This window comes from Piliocolobus tephrosceles, chromosome 7 (assembly GCF_002776525.5).
Source record: "Piliocolobus tephrosceles isolate RC106 chromosome 7, ASM277652v3, whole genome shotgun sequence".
Taxonomy (NCBI): Eukaryota; Metazoa; Chordata; class Mammalia; order Primates; family Cercopithecidae; genus Piliocolobus; species Piliocolobus tephrosceles.
The window spans coordinates 95,324,980-95,349,595 of NC_045440.1; the positions used below are offsets into that span (position 1 = coordinate 95,324,980).

At 41.8% G+C, this 24,616-nt stretch overlaps 1 protein-coding gene and 1 long non-coding RNA gene across 3 annotated transcripts in view; one reads left to right on the plus strand and one right to left on the minus strand.

The window, feature by feature from the left end:
- Positions 1 to 5,771, minus strand: part of VIRMA (vir like m6A methyltransferase associated) — a 65,846-nt gene extending 60,075 nt beyond the window's left edge. For both annotated transcript variants that reach the window (XM_023222853.2, XM_023222854.1), the window contains exon 1: positions 5,626 to 5,771. In XM_023222853.2, the coding sequence (XP_023078621.1) occupies positions 5,626 to 5,688 (63 nt within the window). In that variant the 5' untranslated portion in view covers positions 5,689 to 5,771. The remainder of the gene's footprint in view (positions 1 to 5,625) is intronic.
- Positions 5,772 to 5,817: 46 nt separating this feature from the next.
- LOC111549677 lies at positions 5,818 to 21,387 on the plus strand. The gene is made up of 2 exons (XR_002733803.2): positions 5,818 to 6,141; positions 20,242 to 21,387. It is a non-coding gene; the product is annotated as an uncharacterized LOC111549677 (long non-coding RNA).
- The last annotated feature ends 3,229 nt before the right edge of the window (positions 21,388 to 24,616 follow it).

Consider the following 24,616-nt stretch of genomic DNA (forward strand, 5'->3'; position numbering starts at 1 on the left):
CCTTTTTCAGTTCTGCAGATGGTATCCTACAGTAATTTTTAAATGACCTCTAAAATACAGGACTTTCTAGTATCGACCTACTCTCCTAGGACTCTATTTTAACCCAGCACTTCCATACTTGAAAGTAATATTTAAAACATAACTAAAAATGTATAAAACAATTTAGCTTCAAGAATATTACACACCACTGTAAAGTCAGAAACCTAAATATATGAGAATATATATACATACATATATTCTCATTCTCATTATCAAATGTTTAAGAATATATATAAATAGTAGCATTAACATCCTAGCACTTTGGGAGGCCAAGACAGGAGGATCACCTGAGGCCAAGAGTACAAGACCAGCCTGGCAACACAGTAATACCCCATCTCTACAAAAAAAAAAAAAAAACTTTAAAAACCAGACGGGCATGGTGGTGTACACCTATAGTCCTAGCTACTCAGGAGGCTGAGGCAGGAGGATCACTTAAGCCCAGCAAGAAGCTGTAATAAGCCATAAGCACACCACTGCACTCCAACCTGGGCAACACAGTAAGACCCTGTTTCAAAAAATATATATAGCATTACCACTTAAAGAATATTACACAGCCAATAAAAAAGAATATTATATAGAATATCTAAGGAGAGAAACAAGATGGTTAGGGGACAGTGATGAGAGAGACTTACTTTTTACCATATACCCTTTTGTACCTTTTGTATTTGTACCTCATACATGTATTACCTAGTCAAAAAAAAAAAAAAAGAGAAAATTTTTAAAAATAAGCTTACTTTAAAAATATTATATAAGTATACTACTTCTTGATTCACAAAGATGTACAACACATTGTTAGGTGAAAAAAGAAACCACAAAACAGTATTACAGTATTGTAATATTAACGTGGGCAATGGGCGTATACATTTAAGTATAATAATCACTAGAGGATTTGGAAAAACGTTAATATAAAGACAGTTGTTAATTACAGCTACAAAATACAAAGAAAAAGCTGATTACAATAGGAAGACATACAGAAAGGAAATTAATTCACTTATCAACAGGAATATACAAATACAATAGCTTTCCACTCATATACTTGTTTATCAAATAATCTTGCTTAAACCTGATTTTAACTTAAACAATTTTTTCTAATATGGTATATGTTAACATTAGAGAGATATTTTGCTTTTTTATTTTATTTTACTTCATTTTTGAGACAGAGTCTCGCCCTGTCGCCCAGGCTGGAGTGCAGTGGCGCAATCTAGGCTCACTGCAAGCCCCGCCTCCCAGGTTCACGCCATTCTCCTGCCTCAGCCTCCCGGGGAGCAGGGACTACAGGGGTGTGCCACCACATCCAGCCAATTGTTTTGTACTTTTAGTAGAGATAGGAATTCACCAGGTTAGCCAGGATGGTCTCGATCTCCTGACCGTGTAATCCACCCACCTCGGCCTCCCAAAGTGCTGGGATTACAGGCATGAGCCACCGTGTTTGCTATGTTGCCCAGGCTGTCCTCCAACTCCTGGGCTCAAGCGATCCTCCCACTTCAGCCTCCCAGGCTGGGGCTACAGGCACACATGCCACCACACCTGGCTTATCTTGCATTCTTGATTTGTAATGTTAAGTGTTTTTTCATTCACAGGAACACTATTCCCTCACAATGAAATTGTCTTTTAATAAGTTTAACTGCTTATCTTCTGAACTCAGTGGATTGGCCTTATAAATGTGTATCAATTCTTTACCTGGGGAAGAGGAAATTATTGGTAAAATAAGTACAATACCAAAAAAAGAGCTGTTAATGGTAGCTGGCAATAAGGACTCCCTGTGTGAAACTAATAAATGTCTCTTCTCTACCATACTACAAATTCCTTTGAAATCAAGGGCAATGGGTTTTGTTCTGACTTGTATTGCCCCTCCTAAAGCCATACCCTCACCGCCAAAAGTGTTTTTCGTAAATAATTGTTAAACAGATTCTCAGCTTGCTATGGGGCAAAGTAATCTGGCTAATTATTCCGTTCCCATCAAACTCACTTCCACACTCTTACCATCATTAGTCCCACTAGTTCTCCTGTCTCTAAAACTAGAATTCTACCATTTTTAACTACCCTATCTCCTTCACACAATCAGTTGCCATCCTGTCAATTCTATACTCGAAATCTGTATATATACAAAAGATGTATAAATCCTCTCCTATGTAGTTCCACTGGGACATAGCATAGCACTGATTTAGAGCCAGAAAAACGTGTGATGGTGGATCTTAATCTAGCTATGCTATTTTAGGAAAGTCACCTAATCTCTCAGGCTCAGTTTCCTTATCTACAAAATATAGATGACTACCTTTGAAAACTCAGCGTGGGCCCTGCAGTGGCTTATGCCTGTAATCTTTGCACTTTGGGAGGCTGAGGTGGGAGAATTGCTTGAGCTCAGGAATTCAAGACTAGCCTAGGCAACATGGCAAAACACCACCTCCACAAAAAAATAAAAAAATCAGCCAGGCGTGTTGGTGCACAACTGTAGTCCCAGCTACTCGGGAGGCAGAGATGGAAGGATCGATTGAGCCCCGGTGGCAGAAATTGCAGTGAGCCGTGATCGCACCACTGCACTCCAGTTTGGGTGACAGAGCAAGACCTAGTCTCAAAAAAAAAAGAAAAGAAAAGAAAAACTGATGGAAGGACCAGAGATGATTTACTTATCAAAGCCCACTGTGTCTGGCACAAATTAAGCATTCAATAAATGTTAAACAATGATTGCTGCCCATTGGCTAACTCAGGTTTTCATAACATCTCACTTTTTCTCCCTGATTTTGTCACCTTACGTCTATTTTCTCTGAACCATTTTAAGTATTATTGATCAAGTAATCTACCTAATGTATCTTACTAATTGTATGATTTGCCTGCTCAAAAACTACCCATTTCCTACAAAATAAAGTCCATAATTTTTATTTTATTTTTATTTATTTATTTATTTTAAGAGACAGAGTCTTGCTCTGTCGCGCAGGCTGGAGTGCAGTGGCGCGATCTTGGCTCACAGCAACCTCCACCTCCCAGGTTCTAGCAATTCTCCTGCCTCAGCCTCCTGAGTAGCTGGGACTACAGACGCACACCGCCACGCCCGGCTAATTTTTTGTATTTTAGTAGAGACGGGGTATCACCGTGTTACCCAGGCTGGTCTCGAACTCCTGACGTCAGGCAATCCACCCACCTCAGCCTCTCAAAGTGCTAGGATTACAGGCTTGAGCCACCGCGCCTGGCCTAAAGTCCATAATTTTTTGTTGAGCATTCAAGGAGCTCCATGATCTGTCTCTGAACTGCCTTGGGTGCCACTTCACACTGCTACTTCAAGCATATCCTGACAGATGACTGACTACTCCAGTAGAATGCCCTCCTTTCCTAACTACAACCGTGAACTATTGCCCCTTTCACCAAAGACCAAGTTCATAAGCCAAACACCTTGATGAAGTCTTTCCTGATACTCTCAAATGAAAAGTTATCTCTGCCTCTTCTGAAATCATGTATCCTTTATACCCACAAAGACAGCTAGTTCTAATATGTCAGATACCGATGGGCATTTTGTAAACAAAGATGATAAACCCCAATGAATTCACACTGTGCTGCTTTATGCGATCATCACATTCTAACTCAAATCACAAATTTGTGGATCTAATCTCCAACACTGGGTTATAACTTCTTGAAAACAAACATTTCAATATTTCACATCACCCACAAACCCCTACTTCCTCCTTCAAGACTTGATTCAAATGTGATCTCTACTAAGCCTTTCCCAATCACCCCAGAAGAAGGCATTTACCATCTGCCCTATGCGCTCAAGGTACTCAATGTTTACCTAAGAATGAATAAAAGAACAGATTAAATATACGATAAACTAATGAAGGTCAATTTTCCTAAACTAGAATAGTACTAAACTAATTCATCATATGCCTCTTTCTCTTTTTTTCTCTTTCTCTCTTTCTTTCGAGACAGGGTCTCACTCTGTTGCTCAGGCTGGAGCACAGTGGTGTAGTGATCTTAGCTCATGGCAGCCTCGACCTCCCAGGCTCAAGTGATTCTTCCACTTCAGCCTTCCGAGTGGTTGGGGCAACAGCAGCATCAAGCCACCACAGCTAGTTAATTTTCTTTTGTAGAGACAGGGGTTCCACTATGTTGCCCAGGGTGGTCTCAAACTCCTGGACTCAATCCTTCTGCTTCCGCCTCCCAAAACGCTTGAGATTACAGGCATGAGCCGCTGCGCCAGGCTCTTTCAATTTTAACTGTTCTCTATTTCTATACACACAAGTTTGATCTGATCCAACTACTGTCTCCATTGAGGGTTTTCTAAATCTTGGCTGGAATGTCAGAGAGATATAGTCATTGAACAAACAGTGCTAACTGATCCACATGAAATGTGAGACCATAAATTAACTGCCAGTAAGAAATGCTAACTCGAAGTCCTCCAAATTTTGACTTTTACAAACCTATAAACCATTCATTAAATTAGATCACAGCTATCAACTTTCTATTTTGCCAGGTAAAGCATTATGATACAACCACTACCCACTATCATTACTATCTTACAAAAGAAAGAACATTTTAAATATTTTCCATTCAAATATTTATTGAACACCTACGTTTTGCTAACAGAGGCACTGGAGATACAACTGAGAAGAAGAGAAATTATATGTATCCTCAAAAAGGTTGAGGATACATATAATATCAAGAACACACGTGATACAAATAAAAGGAAAAAAAAATCCAAAGAAAGAACAGTTCTCTAAATTGATTACGCTTACATTAAGACAGAGAAATGTGAAGTCCGCTTTTTTTTTTTTTTTTTTTTTTTTTTTGTAACACTTTCTCCGTAGACTTCACTCGAGTTCATTTTTGGTCTGCTTTCAGGAATCTTTAGTTAACCAGCTATGTTTAATTTACCTATTGCTGGGTCAACTGTACATTCAGGAGCGTTCAAATAATTTTGTACAGAAATATTACTCCACAACATTCCACCCCCGCCCTCAAAAGACATGTCTGCTGATGAGTTTAACTATACTTCTCTCAACGCTCCCCTCTTCGCAAGTATTCTCCGTGAATGCATCTCATTCCTAATGTGTGAAATCTCTCCGAGAGACAAGTATTAAAGTTTCAGGCCAAATTAGAGAGCACCGTAATCCTAAACCGAGTAAGTGTCACAACTGGGGAACATAACTCCCGACAGAAAAGGGGCCAAAGAGAAAGGATTTAGAAACATTGTGATTCGGAAACCACGAAGCCGACGTAAGCTGCTCAGACTCCGGCACTACTGTCAAACACTACTGTCAAACCAAGACCCCTCCCAAACGCCATCTGAGGGAAACCTGAGAACCCTGATCCTTCTCACGGCCCAAACCTGATAGGAAAAATAAAAAATAAAGCCATGCAAGCAGAAAAGCCAACTCGACCAAAGACACGGAAGGCCCAAGTTAAAGCAAGGAAATGAAGAGGCTGCTGCAGCCCTCCCTCAGACGCGATGCTCACACCGCTCGGGGGAGGGTGTCTGTGTGTAAGCGAGAAATTAAAGAAGTAATCTGCAGAGGGAAAAGTCGAGGACGCCTAACGGTTTTTTTGTAAAGGTCCCAAGTCGAGAAGCAGCGTCAGAATCAAGTCGCCAAGCCTTACCTCTGCGCTCGGGTGTTTAAAAGTATCTAAAAATAGCAGCTCCATCGCCGAGTCCACCGCCATGTTTGCCGCGGGCGGGGAACAGGGGGGAGGACTTCCGGGGCAGCGCTCCAGCCTCGGCGACAGCGGCTCAGGAGAGGGAGAAACAGCGGCACTTCCGGTGACCAGCGCACTAGCGGCGTAAACCTCGGCCTATCCCAACGTATCTTGTTGCCCGAAGTTGCCGGCCCCGCCTTTTCCAGCGCGGCGGAGGGCGCCCCCAGACGCAGAGGGGGGCAGAGGAAGGCGAGATGGGGACTACGGGGTCTCCAGTGGTTCAAACGCTGTCGTTCCGCCGCGTTACAGAGCCACAGCTGTCCCCGGGTGGCGAAGTGCGGAGACCGGGTTTTGGAGAGGGTGGAGGAAGGGGAGGGAAAGCTGCCAACTTTGGATACCAACCGCGTACACCCACCGAAGGGGATGTCCCACTTTTTCCAGCCCTGGGAGCAAAAAGATAACAGTGAGCGAGGTTGAAAAGTAAGACATTGATTTAAATAGAAGAAAAACTGTTGTCTGAACAAAGGAAGAGATTCTTTGTTTTTTTATCTGTAAAATGTGAAAAATCGTACCTAACCCACAGGCTGATTGTGAGGAGTAACTGAAATAAAATTCGAGGAATTGTATAACCTGAAGTACCAGTAACAATAAAACAGGAGGCAGAATGAAAAGTAAGCCTCTCGCGTCGGGTGTTGAGCTTTTGAGCAACGAGATAAACACAGCGGGTTTGGTAGTCTAAATGGCACAAACCCTTAGCAGAGCAACTAGGAAGTAGCTTGTAAAATTACACGTGCCTACCCCTCTTCTAGGAAAATTCTCGCCCACGTATCTACAAATACAAGAATATTCACAGCAAACTTTGTCAGTTGCAAAAGAACAGGAAACATAAGTGCCATTGACAGAAGCAATAACTCAACAGTGGCGTATTTATATAATAGTATATAGCAGGTACGAAGAATGAACTAGTACTATATTTACTAGCATGAAAAATCCCAAAAAACAGAGTTGCCGGGCGCGTTGGCTCACGCCTCTAATCCCAGCACTTAGGGAGGATGAGACGGGAGGATCGCTTGAGCCCAGGAGTTGGAGAACTACCTGGGCAATATAGCGAGACCCCGTTCTTCACAAAAAGGAAAAACAAAAAAAACAAAAACTTAAACAAAACAAGTTTAACACACCTCATCGCAAGCCGGGTGCGGTGGCGTGTTCCTGTGGTCCCAACTTCTCGGGGAAGCTGAGACAGGAGAACCTCTTAAGCCCAGGAGTTGGCGGCCAGTGGGGACACCCATCTCTTAGAAAAGGAAATAAAAACTATATAATGTAAAATAACATTTATATAATTAACTTGGAAAAGAATATAAATGTTTAGGAGTGTACATATGTCATAAGATTTTAAAGTCATGCATTGGAATGACTGAAATTTCAAGATAGTGGTGAACTGGAGGGAGATGTAATGGAGAAGAACAGAAAGGCTTCACATGCCTTGGTAATGTTTTATTATTTAGGTTAGTGTTAATTTCACAAGCATGCCTTACGTTATTGTTTGTACCTTCTGGTATGTCTGAAATATTTAATAAGAAATGAGTTTCTAAAGTAAATCTCCTATCCACATCCTTCCTCAGCCATCCAGTTTCCTCTATTAGCTAGCTATAGTTTATCTTTTATTATTTGTTGTTGCATTGATATTTGTTGTTTCTATTATTTTTGTGTTTTCTGATTCTTGCTTTTTTTTTATTTAGAAACAGGGTCTTCCTTTGTTGCCCAGGCTGGTCTCAAACTCTTGGCTTCAAGCAATCCTCCTGCCTCAGCCTCCCAAAGTGCTGCGATTATAGGCGTGAGCCACCCTGCCCCACCCCTTCTTCTGTGTTTAGGCTTATATGCTGTTCTCTTTCTAAATTCTACCACTGATGTTTATTTTTATTCATATTTTTTATTTATTACTATATGTATTTATGTATATAAATTTTCCCCTAAGCTCTGCCTTAACCAATGTACTATATAGTGCTTTTATTGTTGTCATTTTTACAGTCTGATTTTCTTAGCTTTGATACCCTTTTGTTTTTACATTTTTACTTTTATTTCAATAGTTTTGAGGGAACAGGTGGTGTTTGGTTGCATGGAAAAATTCTTTAGTGGTGATTTCTGAGGTTTTGGTGCACCCAGCACCTGAGCAGTGAGGTGACTCAATGCACCCTCTGCCTCCCTGGTTGAAGCAATTTTCCTGCCTCAGCCTCTTGAGTAGCTGGGACTACAGTTGTGCACTACCATGCCCAGCTAATTTTTGTATTTTTAGTAGAGATGGGGTTTCAGTTTTAGCCAGGCTGGTCTTGAACTCCTGACCTCAGACAGTGCCCACCTCGGCCTCCCAAAGTGCTGGGATTACAGGCGTGAGCCACTGTGTCCGGCAAATGTGTATATTTTCTTTTAAGAATTGTCTATTCATGTACTTTGCCCACTTTTTGATGGGATTATTTTTTTTTCTTGCGGATTTGTTTGAGTTCTTTGTAGATTCTGGATATTAGCCCTTTGTTGGATACATAGTTCATGAAGATTTTTCTCCCACTCAGTGGATTGTCTGTTTACTCTGCTGATTATTTCTTTTGCTGCGCAGAAGCTTTTTAACGTAATTAGGTCCCATCTGTTTATCTTTGTTTTTGTTGCATTTGCTTTTGGATTGTTGGTCATGAACTCTTTGCCTAAGCCAGTGTCTACAAGAATTTTTCCAATGTTATTGTCTAGAATTTTTATAGTTTGTGGTCTCAGACTTAAGTCTTTGATCCATCACTGATTTTTGTATCAGGTGAGAGATGCGGATCCGGTTTCCTTCTTCTACATGTGTCTTGCCAATCATCCCAGCACCGTTTGTTGAATAGGGTGTCCTTTCCCCACTTTATGTTTTTGTATGCTTTGTCAAAGATCAGTTGGCTGTAAATATTTGGCTTTATTTCTGGGTTCTCTATTCTGTTGCACTGATCTACATGCCTACTTTTATACCAGTACCATGCTGTTTTGGTAACTATAGCCTTGTAGTATAATTTGAATTCAGGTAGTGTGATGCCTCCAGATTTGTTCTTTTTGCTTAGTCTTGCTTTGGCTATGTGGGGTCTTTTTTTGTTCCATATGAATTTTAGGATTTTTTTTCGAGTTCTGTGAAGAATGATGATGGTATTTCAATGAGAATTGCATTGAATTTATAGAGTGCTTTTGGCAGTATTGTCATTTTCACAATATTGATCCTGAAGCAGTGTCGTCGTCTGGGGTAATACCCAAGGTTTGTTGTGTCACACCAAGGGAATCGAGGACACGGACATACACATGAAGGGAGGTTTAATAGCACAAGAGCCGGGCGCGGTGGCTCAAGCCTGTAATCCCAGCACTTTGGGAGGCCGAGACGGGCGGATCACGAGGTCAGGAGATCGAGACCATCCTGGCTAACACGGTGAAACCCCGTCTCTACTAAAAATACAAAAAAAACTAGCCGGGCGAGGTGGCGGGCGCCTGTAGTCCCAGCTACTCCGGAGGCTGAGGCAGGAGAATGGCGTAAACCCGGGAGGCGGAGCTTGCAGTGAGCTGAGATCCGGCCACTGCACTCCAGTCCGGGCGACAGAGCGAGACTCCGCCTCAAAAAAAAAAAATAGCACAAGCAAGAGAAAGGAGAACAGCTCCCTCTCTTGAGAGAGAGAGAGAGAGAGAGAGAGAGAAAGAAAGAGAGAGACATAGGGGCAGCTCCCAAATGGGAATTCTAGCCCGCGGTGAAGTGCACCAGATTTTATAGACAGGCTTGAGAACACAGTGTCTGATTTACATAGCGCCACAGATTGGTTGGACCGGGTGTGATGTTTACATAGTGTGCGATGAAGCTGGCTGCCCTGCCCTAATCTTATTATGCAAATTGGCTTTCCACATGTTCAGTACCATGTTGTCTGCTCCCTACTGCACACATGGTTGGAAAAGAAAAGGGAAGATGGAGCCACCATTTTGAACATGCCTAGTCCCAGGTGGCCTTTTCCTATTGGCACAACTGCTGGCATTCACCCATGCAAGCTTCCAGCTTGCTTGTCCATGTGTGCAGCTCCATTTTACTGGCTGCTCTTTGTTAGAAAGCAAGATGATTTGGGGGCTGCTTTTCATTAAAAGGAAAACCTTACTGAGGACTTCCCTGCCCTCACTATCTGCCTAAATAATTTCTTTTTAACTCCTATATTAAAATTCTGGGCCAGGCGCAGTGGCATACACCTGTAATCCCAGCACTTTGGAAGGCTGAGGCGGGCAGATCACTTGAGGTCAGGAGTTCAAGACCAGCCTGGCCAACATGGCAAGATCCCATCTCTACTAAAAATAAAAAAATTAGCCAGGTGTGGTGGCAAGTGCCTGTAGTTCCAGCTACTTGAGAGGCTGAGGCAGGAGAATCGCTTGAACCCGGGAAGCGGAGGTTGCAGTGAGCTGAGATTGTGCCACTCAATCTGGCACAATCTCCAAGCCTGGGCGACGGAATAAGAGTCCTCAAAAAATAAATTAATAAAGTAAAATAAAATAAAATTCTTCCCATCCATGAGTGTGGGATGTGTTTCCATTTGTTTGTGTCATCTATTATTTCTTTCAGCAGTGTTTTGCAGTTTTCGTTGTAGAGATCTTTCACCTGCTTGGTTAGGTATATTTCTAATTATTATTACCATTTTTTTTTTTTTTTGCAGATACTGTAAAAGAGGTTGAGTTCTTGATTTGATTCTCAGCTTAGTCATTGTTGATGTAAAGCAGTGCCACTGATTTGTGTACATTGATTTTGTATCCTGTCAGATCTAGGAGCTTTTTGGATGAGTCTTTAGGGTTTTCTAGGTGTACAATCATATCAGCGAACAGCAACAGTTTGACTTTCTCTTTACTGATTTAAATGCCCTTTATTTCTTTCTCATCTGATTGCTCTGGCTAGGACTTCCAGTACTATGTTGAATAGAAGTGGTGAGAGTGGGCATCCTTATCTTGTTCCATTTTGCTGTGGGAATGCTTTCAACTTTTCCCCATTCAGTGTAATGTTGGCTGTGAGTTTGTCATAGATGACTTTTATTACCTTGAGGTATGTCCGTTCTCCAACAATTTTGCTGAGGGTTCTAATCATAAATGGAGGCTGGATTTTGTCAGATGCTTTTTCTGCATCTATTGAGATAATAATGATTTTTGTTTTTAATACTGTTTGTATGATGTATCACATTTATTGACTTGCATATGGTAAACTATCCCTGCATCCCTGATATGAAAACCAACTTGATCGTGGTGGATTATCTTTTTGATATGCTGTTGGACTTGGTTAGCTAGTATTTTGTTGAGGATTTTTGCATCTATGTTCACCAGGGATATTGGTCTGTAGTTTTCTTTTTTTGTTATGTCCTTTCCAGGTTTTGGTATAAGGGTGATACTGGCTTCATAGAATGATTCAGGGAGGATTCCCTCTTTCTCTATTTTTTGGAATGGTTTCAGTAGGATTGGTACCAACTCTTCTTTGAATGCCTGATAGAATTCAGCTGTGAATCCACGTGGTCCTGGACTTCTTTTTGTTGTTGTTGTTGGCAATTTTTAAATTACTGTTTTAATCTCACTACTTGTTACTGGTCTGTTCAGAATTTCTGTTTCTTTTTTATTTAATCCAGGAGGGTTGTATATTTGCAGGAATGTATCCACCTCTTCTAGATTTTCTAGTTTGTGTGTATAAAGATGTTCGTAGTAGCCTTGAATGATCTTTTGCATTTCTGTGGTATTAGTTGTAATTTTCCTATTTCATTTCTAATTGAACTTATGTGGATCTTCTCTCTTCTTTTCTTGGTTAATCTCACTAACGGTCTATCAATTTTGTTTATCTTTTGAAAGAGCCAGCTTTTTGTTTCATTTATGTTTTGTATTTATTTGTTTCCATTTTATTTAATTTGGCTCTGATCTTTGTCATTTCTTTTCTTCTGCTGGGTTTGGGTTTGGTTTGTTCTTGTTTCTCTAGTTATTTGAGGTGTGACCTTAGATTGTCTATTTGTACTCTTATAAACTTTCCTCTTAGCACCTCTTTTGCTGTGTCCCAGAGTTTTTGATAAGTTTCATCACTATTATCATTCAAGTAATTTTTAAATTTCCATCTTGATTTCACTGTTGACCCAAAGACCATTCAGGAGCAGATTATTTAATCTCCATGTATTTGTATAGTTTTGAGGGTTCCTTTTAGAGTTAATTTCCAATTTTATTTCACTGTGGTCTGACAGGGTACTGATATAATTTCGATTTTCTTAAATTTATTGAAACTTGTTTTGTGGCCTCTCATACTGTCTCTCTTGGACAGTGTTCTATGTACTGATGAAAAGAATATACATTCTGAAGTTGTTGGGTAGAATGTTCCGTAAGTATCTGTTAAATCTATTTGTTCTAGGGTATAGTTTAAGTCCATTGTTTCTTTGTTGACTTTCTGTCTTCATGACCTGTGTAGTGCTGTCAGTGGAGTATCGAAGTCCCCCACTATTACTGTGTTGCTGTCTGTCTCGTGTCTTAGGTCTAGTCATAATCGTTTTATGAATTAGAGAGCTCCAGTGTTAGGTGCATATATATTTAGGATTGTGATACTTCCCTGTTGGACAAATCCTTTTATCATTGTCCCGCTTTGTCTTTTTTTTTTAACTGTTGTTGCTTTAAAGTCTTTTTTGTCTGATATGAGAATAGCTACTCCTGCTTGTTTTTGGTTTCCATTTGCATGGAATATCTTTTTCCACCCCTTTACCTTAAGTTTATGTGAGTCCTTATGTGTTAGATGAGTCTCTTGAAGATAGCAGATACTTGGTTGGTGAATTTTTATCCATTCTACCATTCTGTATCTTTTAAATGGGGCATTTAGGCTATTTACATTCAACATTAGTACTGAGAGGTGAGTTACTGTTCTATTCTTCACGCTAGATGAATAGGATAAGGCCAGTGGGGTTATGTTCCAGAGGGGATTATGGCTGCCTCTGTTGCCAGGGAAGTGGGAGAAAACCAGTAGTGATAGGCCTCACCCAGCTCCCATGCAGTTGACGGGGCCAGTCTCATTTCTACTGTGTCCCTGCTAACAGCACCAACTTTATCTCCAGGCAGCCTTCAGGCAACAGTCAGACCTAGCCCCAGGCTATAAGTTTCCCCACTGAGAAAGCAAATATGGCTTTCAAGCCATGCCTCACCCCACCTACCCACACTGTCCACCATGACTCCTGCTCTCCTGTCTGCAGCAGTTTTTGTTTGCCCCTGGATTCTGCTCAAGAGAGTTCACACCCAGTCAAAATTATTACAGAGTTCATTTGAAAGCTTCTTTCACCCTGTGACCCCTCCCGAATTCCACCAGCTGCCTTCCCTGAGGGCCCCTATGAGATATAGTCAGGGATGGCTTCCCTGGGCTTGAACTGAAGAATGGCAGTGCCTACAAGGTTCTTCCCACTGCTGCTTCTACTTTTATATTTCAAGCTAAATCTGTTTCAGCTCCAGGTAAGGTTAAATCCCTCTTCCATAATCTGGATTTTTGGGTTCCCCAGTGGGGATGTGTATTCAGAGGCAGGTGCTCTACCTCTCACGCTTTAGGAACTCACAGTTTTTCACCTGTCTTGAAGAATTGGCAGCGGCCTGCCACTTCTTTCAAAGGATCTGTGATTTCTTTTGGTTTTGCTGGTTCACTTCTGCAGTGGTTCCTGGAGCAAATGTCCATGGTGTGAGTCTCCACACGCTGTTCTGTCCATCCAAGTAGGAGCTGCACATCAGCCCTGTCTCCTATCTGCCATCTTCCTTGGTCTTCCTGATAACCTTTTTGAGCCAAGAGTAGTGTGAGTTAGATATTTAAAATTAATAGACTATTTTTAGAGCAGTTTTGTTACCAGAAAGTGGTCCCAATCCAGACCCCAAGAGGGGGTTCTTGGATCTCTTGCAAGAAATAATTCAGGATAAGTCCATAGAGTAAAGTGAAAGCAAGTTTATTAAGAAAGTAAAGGAATAAAACAATGACTACTCCATAGATCAGCCCCAAAGGCTGCTGGTTGCCCATTTTTCTGTTTATTTCTTGATTATACACTAAACAAGGAGTTGATTATTCTTGCCTCCCCTTTTTACACCATATAGGACAACTTGCTGATGTTGCCATGACATTTGTAAATTGTCATGGTGCTGATGGGAGTATAGCAGTGAGGACAACCAGAAGTCACTCTCGTCACCATCTTGATATTGGTGGCTTTTAGCCAGCTTCTTTACTGCAACCCATCTTATCAGCAAGGTCTTTATTATCTGTATCTTGTGCTGACTTCCTGTCTTATCCTGTGACTTAGAATCCCTAACCATCGGGGAATACAGCCCAGTGGGTCCCAGCCTCATTTCACCCAGCCTCTATACAAGATGGCATCTCTCTGGTTTAAACACTTCTGACAGTTTTACTGTGTAAAAAATTGAGCAGATAGTACAGAGAGTTCCCATATACTCTCTCTTTCCCCATTTAAAGATTCCTCTATTATTGTCTTGCAATAGCTTGGTACTTTTACTACAGTTGATGAACCAGTAGTGATACATTATTATTAAATAAAGTTTACATTAGGATTTACTTTTAGTGTTGTACAGTTTCGACAAATATATAATGCCATGTATCTGCCCTTACAGTCTAATACAGAATAATTTCACTGCCCTAAAAATTCCTTGTGCTCTACCTTTTTATCTCTCCTTCTATCCTCACAACCACTGATCTTTTCACTGTTTATATAGTTTGCCTTTTTCAGAATGTAATATAATTAGAATCATACAGTATTGATCCATTTCAGACCAGCTTTTTTCCCTGAGTAATATGCATTTGAGGTTCCTCCGTGTATTTTCATGGCTTGATAGCTCTTTTGTTTTTATTACTGAATAAAACTGTCTAGATATAACATAGTTTATCCATCCAAGCAAGACCTTGTCTCTAAGAAAAAGAAATTGCTCTAAAAAGTAATACCTATTAATTTTTTAAAAGGTAAGAACCATCAGGCATGGTGGCTCATGTCTGTAATCCTAGCACTTTAGGGGACCGAGGCAAGAGGATTGCTTGAGCCCAGGAGTGCAAGACCAGCCTTGGCAACATAGCAGGACCTTTTCTCTACAAATAATATAAATAATTAGCCTGATGTGGTGGTGTGCACCTTTAGTCCTGGCTACTCGGGAGGCTGAGGCTGGAGAATCGCTTGACTCCAGGAGGCGGAGGTTGCAGTGAGCCAAGATCATTTCACTGCGCTCCAGCCTGGGTGACAGAATGAGGCCCCATCTCCAAAAAAAATAAAAATCAGACCCAACTATATGCTATCTACAAGAAATGTACTTTAAATATAAAGACACGAGTTAATGAATTAAAAATAAAAGATTGGAAAAATGTATACCATGCCAACACTAATCAAAAGAAAGCTGAGTGATTACATTAATATCAAAATAGATTTCAGAGCAAATAATATTACCAAAGATGATTAACGTTATGTCATAATGATAAAGGAGTCAATTCATTAGGAATTTGTGACAAGCCTAAATTTTTATATATCTAATAGCAGAACTTCAAAAACTTGAAGCAAAAACTGGTAAAACTGAAGGGAGAACTAGACCAAAAAAAGAGTTTAGAATAATGTGCATAGCATGCTATTTTTATGCAAAAATACTAATGTATGCTTGAATTTATAGGCTACCTATGAAAGGATTATGTAAGAAACTGATAATACTTGTTGCCTCCAGGAAGGGGAGTTTGATGGCTCTGGTGTAGAGAGAGAAGGAAATCTATTCCCATGTGTATATATTACCTATTAAAAATAACCATCCTGGCCAACATGGTGAAATCTCATCTGTACTAAAAATACAAAAATTAGCTGGGTGTGGTGGCAGGTGCCTGTAATCCCAGCTACTCAGGAGGCTGAGGCAGGAGAATCCCTTGAACCTGGGAGGCAAGGATTGCACTGAGCCGAGATCACGCCATTGCACTCCAGCCTGGGCGACACAGTGAGACTCTGTCTCAAAAAAAGAAAAAAAAAATAGAATTTTTGCCAGGCACAGTGGCGTATGCCTGTAGTCCCAGCACTTTTGGAGGCCAAGGCAGGAGTATCACTTGTATCCAGGAGCTTGAGACCAGCCTGGGCAACATAGCAAGACCCCATCTCTACAAAAAATCAAAAATTAGTTGCCCACAGTTGTAGGGAAAAAATAGGTTAGCCTGTTGCTGTGTTATTATAGATAGAAGTAAGTTTAAGAGACTCCATTCGGCTCTATATTTGAGATGCTGTTAATCTGTGACTCTACCCCCAATCTTGTCCTTGCTAGAAACATTGCTGTGCTAATTAAAGTTGAAAGGATTCTGGGCTGTAAGGAATGTGCTTTGTTAGACAAATGTTTAAAGCCTGCTTGTGGTTGAAGGTCAGTACCATTCCTTTAAATCTCAGTAAAAGAAAAACATCTGTCTCCTGCCCGATCCTGGGAAAATGGAACATCTTACTGCTAATTTACTCCCTTATCTTTTTGGCAATAAATACTGAGGGAACTCAGAGACCAGTGCCAGTGTGGGTCCTCTGAAAGCACAGCACTGGCCCCCTGGGGCCCCGCTTTTCTTTCTCTATACTTTGTCTCTGTGTCTTTATTTCTTTTCTCAAGTGTCTCGTTTCCACCTAGCGAGAAGCACCCACAGGTGTGGAGGGGCAGGCCACCCCTTCACACAGTGACATGTGCCTGAAGCCCCAGCTACTCAGTAGGCTAAGATGGAAGGATCACATGAACGTAAATCGAGGCTGCAGTGAGTCATCATCATGCCACTGCACTCATTCTGTGTAACAGAGTGAGATCCTATCTCAAAAATAACAACAATAATAATAATAATAATAATAGGCCAGGTGTGGTGGCTCACACCTGTAATCTCAATGCTTTGGGACACCAAGGCAGAAGGACTGCTTGAGCTGGACAGCATGGTAAAACCCTCATCTCTACAAAACCACCCTGGGCAACATGGTGAAACCCTCATCTCTACAAAAAATACAAAAATTAGCCAGGCTTGGTGGTGCATACTTGTGGTTCCAGCTACTCAGGAGGCTGAGATGGGAGGATTGCTTGCACCCAGGAGGTCAAGGCTGCAGTATGCCAAGATCATACTACTGCACTCCAGCCTGGGTGACAGAGCAAGACCCTGTCTCCAAAAGAATAAATAAAAATAGATTTTTTTTTTTTGAGGCAAAGTCTCACTCTGTTCCTCAGGCTGGAGTACAGTGGCGCAATCTCGGTTTACTGCAAGCTCCGCCTCCCAGGTTCACGCCATTCTCCTGCCTCAGCCTCCCGAGTAGCTGGGATTACAGGTGCCCGCCACCATGCCTGGCTAATTTTTTGTATTTTCAGTAGAGAGGAGGTTTCACCGTGTTAGCCAGGATGGTCTCAATCTCCTGCCCTCATGATCCACCCACCTCGACATCTCAAAGTGCTGGGATTAGAGGCGTGAGCCACCGCCCCCAGCAAAAATAGAATTTTTACAGATAAATAACCGAGGAGTAGAGAAGAGTTGTATAAATAACTCTTTCAAAAAACTTTTGTTGCCTTCCTTTCCAATTTGGGCCTGGCAGAATGGCTCCTGCAAAGAAGGGTGACAAGAAGAAAAAGGGCAGTTCTGCCATCAGCGAGGTGGTGACCCGAGAATACACCATCAGCATTCACAAACACATCCATGGAGTGGACTTCAAGAAGCGTGCCCCTCGGCCGGGCGCGGTGGCTCACGCCTATAATCCCAACACTTTGGGAGGCTGAGGCAGGCGGATCAGAAGGTCAGGAGTTTGAGACCAGCCTGGCCAACATGGTGAAAACCCGTCTCTACTAAAAATACAAAAATTAGCTGGGCGTAGTGCTGAGGGCCTGTAATCCCAGCTACTCGGGAGGCTGAAGCAGGAGAATTGCTTGAACCCAGGAGGCGGAGGTTGCAGTGAGCTGAGATCGAGCCACTGCACTCCAGCCTAGGCGACAGAGCAAGACTCTGTCTCAAAAAAAAAAAAAAAGAAAAGAAAAGAAGCACGCCCCTCCGCTCAAAGAGATCCAGAAATTTGCCATGAAGGAGATGGGAGTTCCAGATGTGTGCATTGATGCCAGGCTCGACAAAGCTGTCTGGGCCGAAGGAATAAGTAATGTCCCATACCGTATCCAGGTGCAGTTGTCCAGGAACGTAATGAAGATGAAGATTCACCAAAAGAGCTCTATACTTTGGTTACCTATGTACATGTTACCACTCTGAAAAATCTACAGTCAGTATGGACAACTAACTGCTGATCATCAAACACATCAAATAAAGTTATAAAATTGCAAAAATTACCACAAACTTTTGTTGCATAGAACAAAGAAACGTGATGCTTGTTGGAGGAGCCTGTGAGGTCAAGAAATAGTGTTTTTAAGATGAGGGATAACAGAGTGTGTAGAATTATGGGAACAAAGTAATGAGGAGAGTAACCATGATGATGAAGAGACAGAGGGGACATCTGAGACAGCAAAGTATTTAATAGGTAGAAGTAGTACCTGGTGGCCAAATAGAGAGTAACCTTTGCTAAAAGAAACACCTACTCTCTGGTAACCAGGGGAAGAAAGAGTCCATGGGTACAAATGCAGATGAGGACATACTATGTGGAAAATGAGGGAGTTCCTCTCTGATGGTTTCTGTTGTCTCAATGAGGTCATTAGCTTGTCAAAAATAGATGAGGTAGGCTGGGTGCGGTGGCTCACGCCTGTAATCCCAGCACTTTGGGAGGCCAAGGCGGGCAGATCACGAGGTCAGGAGATCGAGACCATCCTGGCTAACACACGGTGAAACTCCATCTCTACTAAAAATACAAAAAAATTAGCTGGGCGTGGTGGCCTTCCACCACGTGATGCAGAAAAAAGGTCCTCACCAGATGTTAGTGCCTTGATCTTGGACTTCTGGGCTCTGGAACTGTAAGCCAATAAATTTGTTTGTTATAAATGAATCATTCTTAGATATTCTGTTATAGCAGCACAAACAAACTAAGACAACAACCTACAGAATGAAAGTATTTACAAATTATATATCTAATTAGGATCTACTCTGTAGAATATAGAAAGAACTCTTACAACTCAACAACAAAAAGACAAACTCCCCAATTTTAAAAGGGTCAAAGGACTTGAACAGACATTTTCCAAAGAGGGTGTACAAATGACCAACAAGCACATGAAAAGATGTTCAATATCTTTAGTCATTAGGGACAGGCAAATCAAAACCACAATGAGGCTGGGCATGGTGACTCATGCCTGTAATTCCAGCACTTAGGGAGGCCGAGGCAGGTGGATCACTTGAGGTCAGGAGTTCAAGACCAGCCTGGCCAACATGGTGAAACCCCATCTCTACTAAAAATACAAAATTAGCTGGGTTTGATGGTGCATGCCTGTAATCCCAGCTACTCAGGAGGCTGAGGCAGGAGAATCTCTTGAACCCGGGAAGTGGAGGTTGCAGTGAGCCGAGATCACACCTCTGTACTCCAACCTTGGCAACAGAGTGAGACTCTGTCTCAAAAAAAAAAAAAAAAAACACAGTGAGATACCACTTCATATCCATTGGGATGGTTACAATTTTTTTTAAATAACAAGTATTAGCAAGGACATGGAGAAATTGAAACTCTTGTACATTGTTGGTGGGAATGTAAAATGGTACAGCCACTGTGGAAAGCAGTGTGATGGTTCCTCAAAAAGTTAAGCATAGAATTACCATATAACCCCAAGTCCAACTGCTAGGTATATATTAAAAGACTCGAAAATGGGTATTTATTTATTAAATGAGGCAGGATCTTGCTCTGTTGCCCAGGCTGGGGTTCAGTGGTATGATCATAGTTCACTGCAGCCTTGAACTTCTGGGCTCAGGTGATCCTCCCACCTAAGCCTCTTGTGTAGCTGGGACTACAGGCACATGCCACCATGTCTTACTAATTTTTTAAATTGTTTAGAATGGGTGTGTGTTTGGGAAGGGGGGGGTCTCACTATGTTGCTCAAGCTTGTCCTTAACTCCTAACCTCAGCAGTCCTCCTGACATGGCCTTCCAAAATGCTGGGATTACAGGTGTGAGCCACTGTGCCAGCCTGAAAGTAGGTATTTAAACAAATACTCATATGCACATATTCATAGCAGCACTATTTACAATGGCCAAAAAGGTACAAACAATTCAAATATCCATCAGCAAATAGATGCTTAAACCAAATATGGTATATACGTACCTACTTCCCGCCAGTGGCTCCTCCTCCCCCTCAGTAGACTTGATATTCTCTCATTTGTGAGAGTATATTCCACAGCTTAAGCTTTAGTACCCAACTTGTTTGTGGCTAGAAGAGGTCAGTGTCCCTATTCTAGCCTCTGAGCTGCTTCCCATGTAGTGATTGTATCTTGTTCGTTAATATATCCCTAGTACATGGCACATACTAAACACTCAAAAATATTTATTGAACAAATTAATGTATTTGTCCTATTTCAGATCCCATATAGAATTATATATTGCACATAATTTATATGTCAAATGCTTATATTGTACTTTTCTGTTTTTGTTCTTTCATTTTTGTCTCTCTTGCTCATCAGATTATAAAGTCTCCCAGGACGGTGCTCTGTAACCAGCCCATAGTAGCTACTGCTATTTTACCAGCTACTGTATCTTTCCTTCTTTGATTTCCAGCACCTGACAGTGAAAAGAGCAATTTGAAGAAAAACAAAATTTGTCTTCAGTGTGAAAAGCAATTTATAAAAGTCTGAATACTTGCCAGGAACAACTTGAGAAAAAAGACAAAGGTGGTGGGAGAAATGTAACCAGCCCACAATTCCAATGTTGATAACAGATGAGCTCCCTTTCAAGATGACTGACATTTACACAAGTATACAGAGCAAGAGGAAGGTCTGAGTGAACTGCCAAGCATTTTAACTTCTCCTGAGACCGAGTACATCAACAGTTCTCTTGGAAAAGAACAACTGATTTGGGAGTCCAGCAGACTGCCAGCTGCAAGACATTCATCCGGCATCAGGAACACAATGGGCCTCCATTTGCCTGCCTCTCTGAAGGCACCAATCAAAAGTAACAGCTGCCCCCTTTTTCTATGAGACTTGATTATAATTTTCCATGGCCAAGGGTTTGCTGTGACACTTCCATATCATTCTTCAGTATGTAGTCCAGAGATTACCTACAGATTTAAGAAACACAGACTATAAACTATTATATACAGATATATCTCAAAGTAAGCATACCCATTAGTGCCAGTTGTTCTGAAAGATTGAATGACCCCAGCTATTTTCCAAATGTTTTTTCAGAAAGTCATGAACACACCTTTCTGGGATCCCATCTATTTCAAAGACAGGCAAAGCTCTGTGGTTCAGTTCCACCATCCAGTACCAAGCCCATAGTATGCGGACCATATGCCTTACACATGGCCTTTTCTCTTTATGTAATTGCGGTACCATATTCAGCAGATCTAGACTGTCTCAAATCATGTTCCCTCAAGAAGCCCCACAGAAAAAAAAGGTTTCTGTGATCAAAAATCTTTTGGGAAGTGCTGCAAACCCTATCTCCCTCTTAGAGCTTAACCATGCATGTTGGGGCATAATATAAACCTTTTCCAGCCTGGGCCACAGAATGAGACCTCACCTCTGAAATAATAAATTAATAAACTCTGAGAAATACACAGAAAAGAAACTTTTGTAACTTTTAGGTCTTAATTACAAACAATTGTAGCTTAATCTAAACTTGGTCTTCACTTTATTTCTATACTCTTGAAGACTAGTGACATAGGCCTTATGAATTATTTTCTTTTTTTCTTCTTTTTTTAAGAGAGAGACAAGGTCTCATTCTGTTGCTCAGGTTGGAGTGCAGAGGCACAATCAGAGCTCACCGTAACCTTGAATTCCTAGTCTGAAGTAATCCTCCCACCTCAGCTTCCCTAATAACTAGGACTACAGGCACATACCACCACATTTGGCTAATCTGTGTGTGTGTGTTTGTGTGTGTGTGTGTGTTTGTGTGTGTGTATGTGTAAAGACGGGTCTCATTATGTTGCCCAGGCTGGTCTTGAACTCCTGGGCTTAAGCGATCTCCCACCGCAGCCTCCCAAAACTTTGGGATTACAGGCATGAGCCACTACGCCTGGCTGGATTATTCTTTCTTTAAAAAAAATTTTTTAAGCATAAATACAAAGGTTAGGTAGATTTGAAGATGGCCAGTAGCATGAAGTGAGCTGTCTAAAAAGTTGCTTTTACATAAGAACTTTATGTTACTTGATGAGCAAATATTAATAGGGCTCTCCTCTCTGTCTCTTCTCTCTCCCTCTTTCTTTCTCCCTCTCTCTCTCTCTGGATCCACTTTCCCTCCTGTATCTGGGAGTCTACTCCTATGTAAATCTTCTGCAGGTTGTGCAGTGGACTTCACCTGGTCTCCCATCTCCAGCTAATTTGGCCAAGAATAGTCAGCTGGCACAAGGTGGGGAGGAGCTCTCAATTGGCCAGCAACTTCTGATGTGTGGCCTGAATGAACAATGAGAGGCTCGAGTGAAATTACCAGCTGGTAATAGTACAGAGGATATAGATACATGGAATGGAGCTAAGCCAGATTAATGACAAAGGACTAGACAAGAATGACTATTGATGATCACCTATACTGAGATGACAAAGCTGCCCTGAGTCCAGAAGCAGGTTCACTGAGGGAGGCCCAACCATGTTACTGATCTTGTTTGAGATTAATGTTCATTGTTGTAAACCCCCAAGTCTGTTTCTTGCAATTAAACCATTCTAAATTGAAACAATTACTTAGAAAGTATTCCTGTGGGCTCAGTGGGACATTTCAACCAAATGAAATATGATAATGATCTTAAATGAACCAACAAAGTGTTGCAGAGATAAAATACAAATATCAGAAAGATAGCCAGGCACAGTGGCTCATGCTTGTAATCCCAGCACCTTGAGGGGCCCAGGCAGGAGGATCCCTTGGGGCCAGGAGTTTGAGACCAGCCATGGCAACATAGCAAGGCCCTGTCTCTAAAAAAAAAAAAAAAAAAAAAAAAAAAATTTAAAAATTAGCCAGGCACAGTGGTGTGTGCCTGTGGTCCCAACTACTCCGGAGGCTAAGGAGGGAGGATCACTTGAGCCCAAGAGTTCAAGGCTGCTGTGAGCCATAATCACACCACTGCACCGCAGCCTGGGCAACAGAGTGAGACCTTGTCTCTAAAAAAATACAAACAAAATACAGATTTAACCAACTCATTGCCCAGCTTAAGTACAGAGTTTAAGAGTGTGCATTTAGAAACTTCTTAAGTGTTTAGAATACTTGAGTGTTTTATTTGCTTTAATTTTGATCTTCAGATTCAAAGTTTTTTGTTTTTGTTTTTGTTTTTTGAGACGCAGTCTCGCTCTGTCACCCAGGCTGGAGTGCAGTGGCGCGATCTCGGCTCACTGCAAGCTCTGCCTCCCGGGTTCATGCCATTCTCCTGCCTCAGCCTCCCGAGTAGCTGGGACAACAGGTGCCTGCCACCATGCCTGGCTAATTTTTTGTATTTTTAGTAGAGACGGGGTTTCACTGTATTAGCCAGGATGGTCTCGATCTCCTGACCTAGTGATCCGCCTGCCTTGGCCTCCCAAAGTCCTGGGATTAGCAGGCATGAGCCACCGCACCGGCTTCAAAGTGCTTTCTTATGCTTCTCTGCTTCTAATCGTGTTCTTTTCCTCATTTTGAAATACCCTTGTCTCCTCTTTGCCAGCTAACTCTATCAGGACTTGGAAAAACTTTCCTGTTCACCACACCCAATAGGAGATAGAGGTTCCTGTACTATTATTGTATATTTTATCATGTCACTTATTTTTGTATTATAATTAACCTTTCCTCCAGAAACTGCAGACCCTTTGAAGGAAGAGACTACATCATTTTCATGGTTGTATTCCCTTGCCTAATAGTAGCTGGATATGATAGGCTTTCTCTATGTATTTGTTGAATGAGTGAATAAATGAGAATTGGGATGATCAGTGACTCCTTATGGAAATGGAATTTGTTGTTTTTGTGTGGGGGGTGTTTTTTTATGGTTGCTTGGTGATTGTTTTTTGAGACAGGGTCTCACTCTGTTGCCTAGGCTGGAGGGCAGTGGTGTGATCCCAGCTCACTGCAGCCGTGATCGCCCAGGCTCAAGTGATCCTCAGTATCAGCCTTCCAAGTATCTGGGACTGCTGGTACAGCCATACACCTGGCTAATGTTTGTATTTTTTTGTAGAGATGGAGTCTCGCCATGTTGCCTAGGTTGGTCTCCGACTACTGAGCTCAAGCGATCCACCTGCCTCAGCTTCCAAAAGTGCTGGGATTATATGCAAAAACCATCTTGCCCAGCCTGGAAAAAGAGTTTGAACTAGATAGTTTCTGAAGGATATATAAGAATTAAGATGGTCAGAGAAGAGGAGAGAGAGTTCAACACATTCAAGAGTATAACAATTTGAGCCAAGGCAGAAAGACTGTATGTTCAGTGAGTGGATGACTTTAAATGAAGGCACTAAAGACAAAATGGAAGAGGTCAGTTGAGGTCAGATGGAGGAAAGCCTTTAATTCCACTGTGGAATTTGTCTTGTGACCTGGGAATGAACTGAAGAATTGAAACTGAGCACTGGCCAGGCATGGTGGCTCACGCCCATAATCCCCTTACTTTGGGAGGCTGAGATGGGCAGATCACTTGAGGTCAGGATTTCAAGACCAGCCTGGACAACGTGGTGAAACCCTGTCTCTACCAAATAATACAAAAATTAGCTGGGCATGGTGGTATGCACCTGCAGTCCCAGCTACTCGGGAGGTTGAGGTGGGAGAATTGCTTGAACCTGGGAGGTGGAGGTTGCAGTGAGCCAAGATCGTGCCACTGCACTCCAGCCTGGGTGACAGAGTGAGACTTTGTCTCAAAAACAGAAACTAAAAAGAAATAAAGAGGCCAGGCGTGGTGGCTCA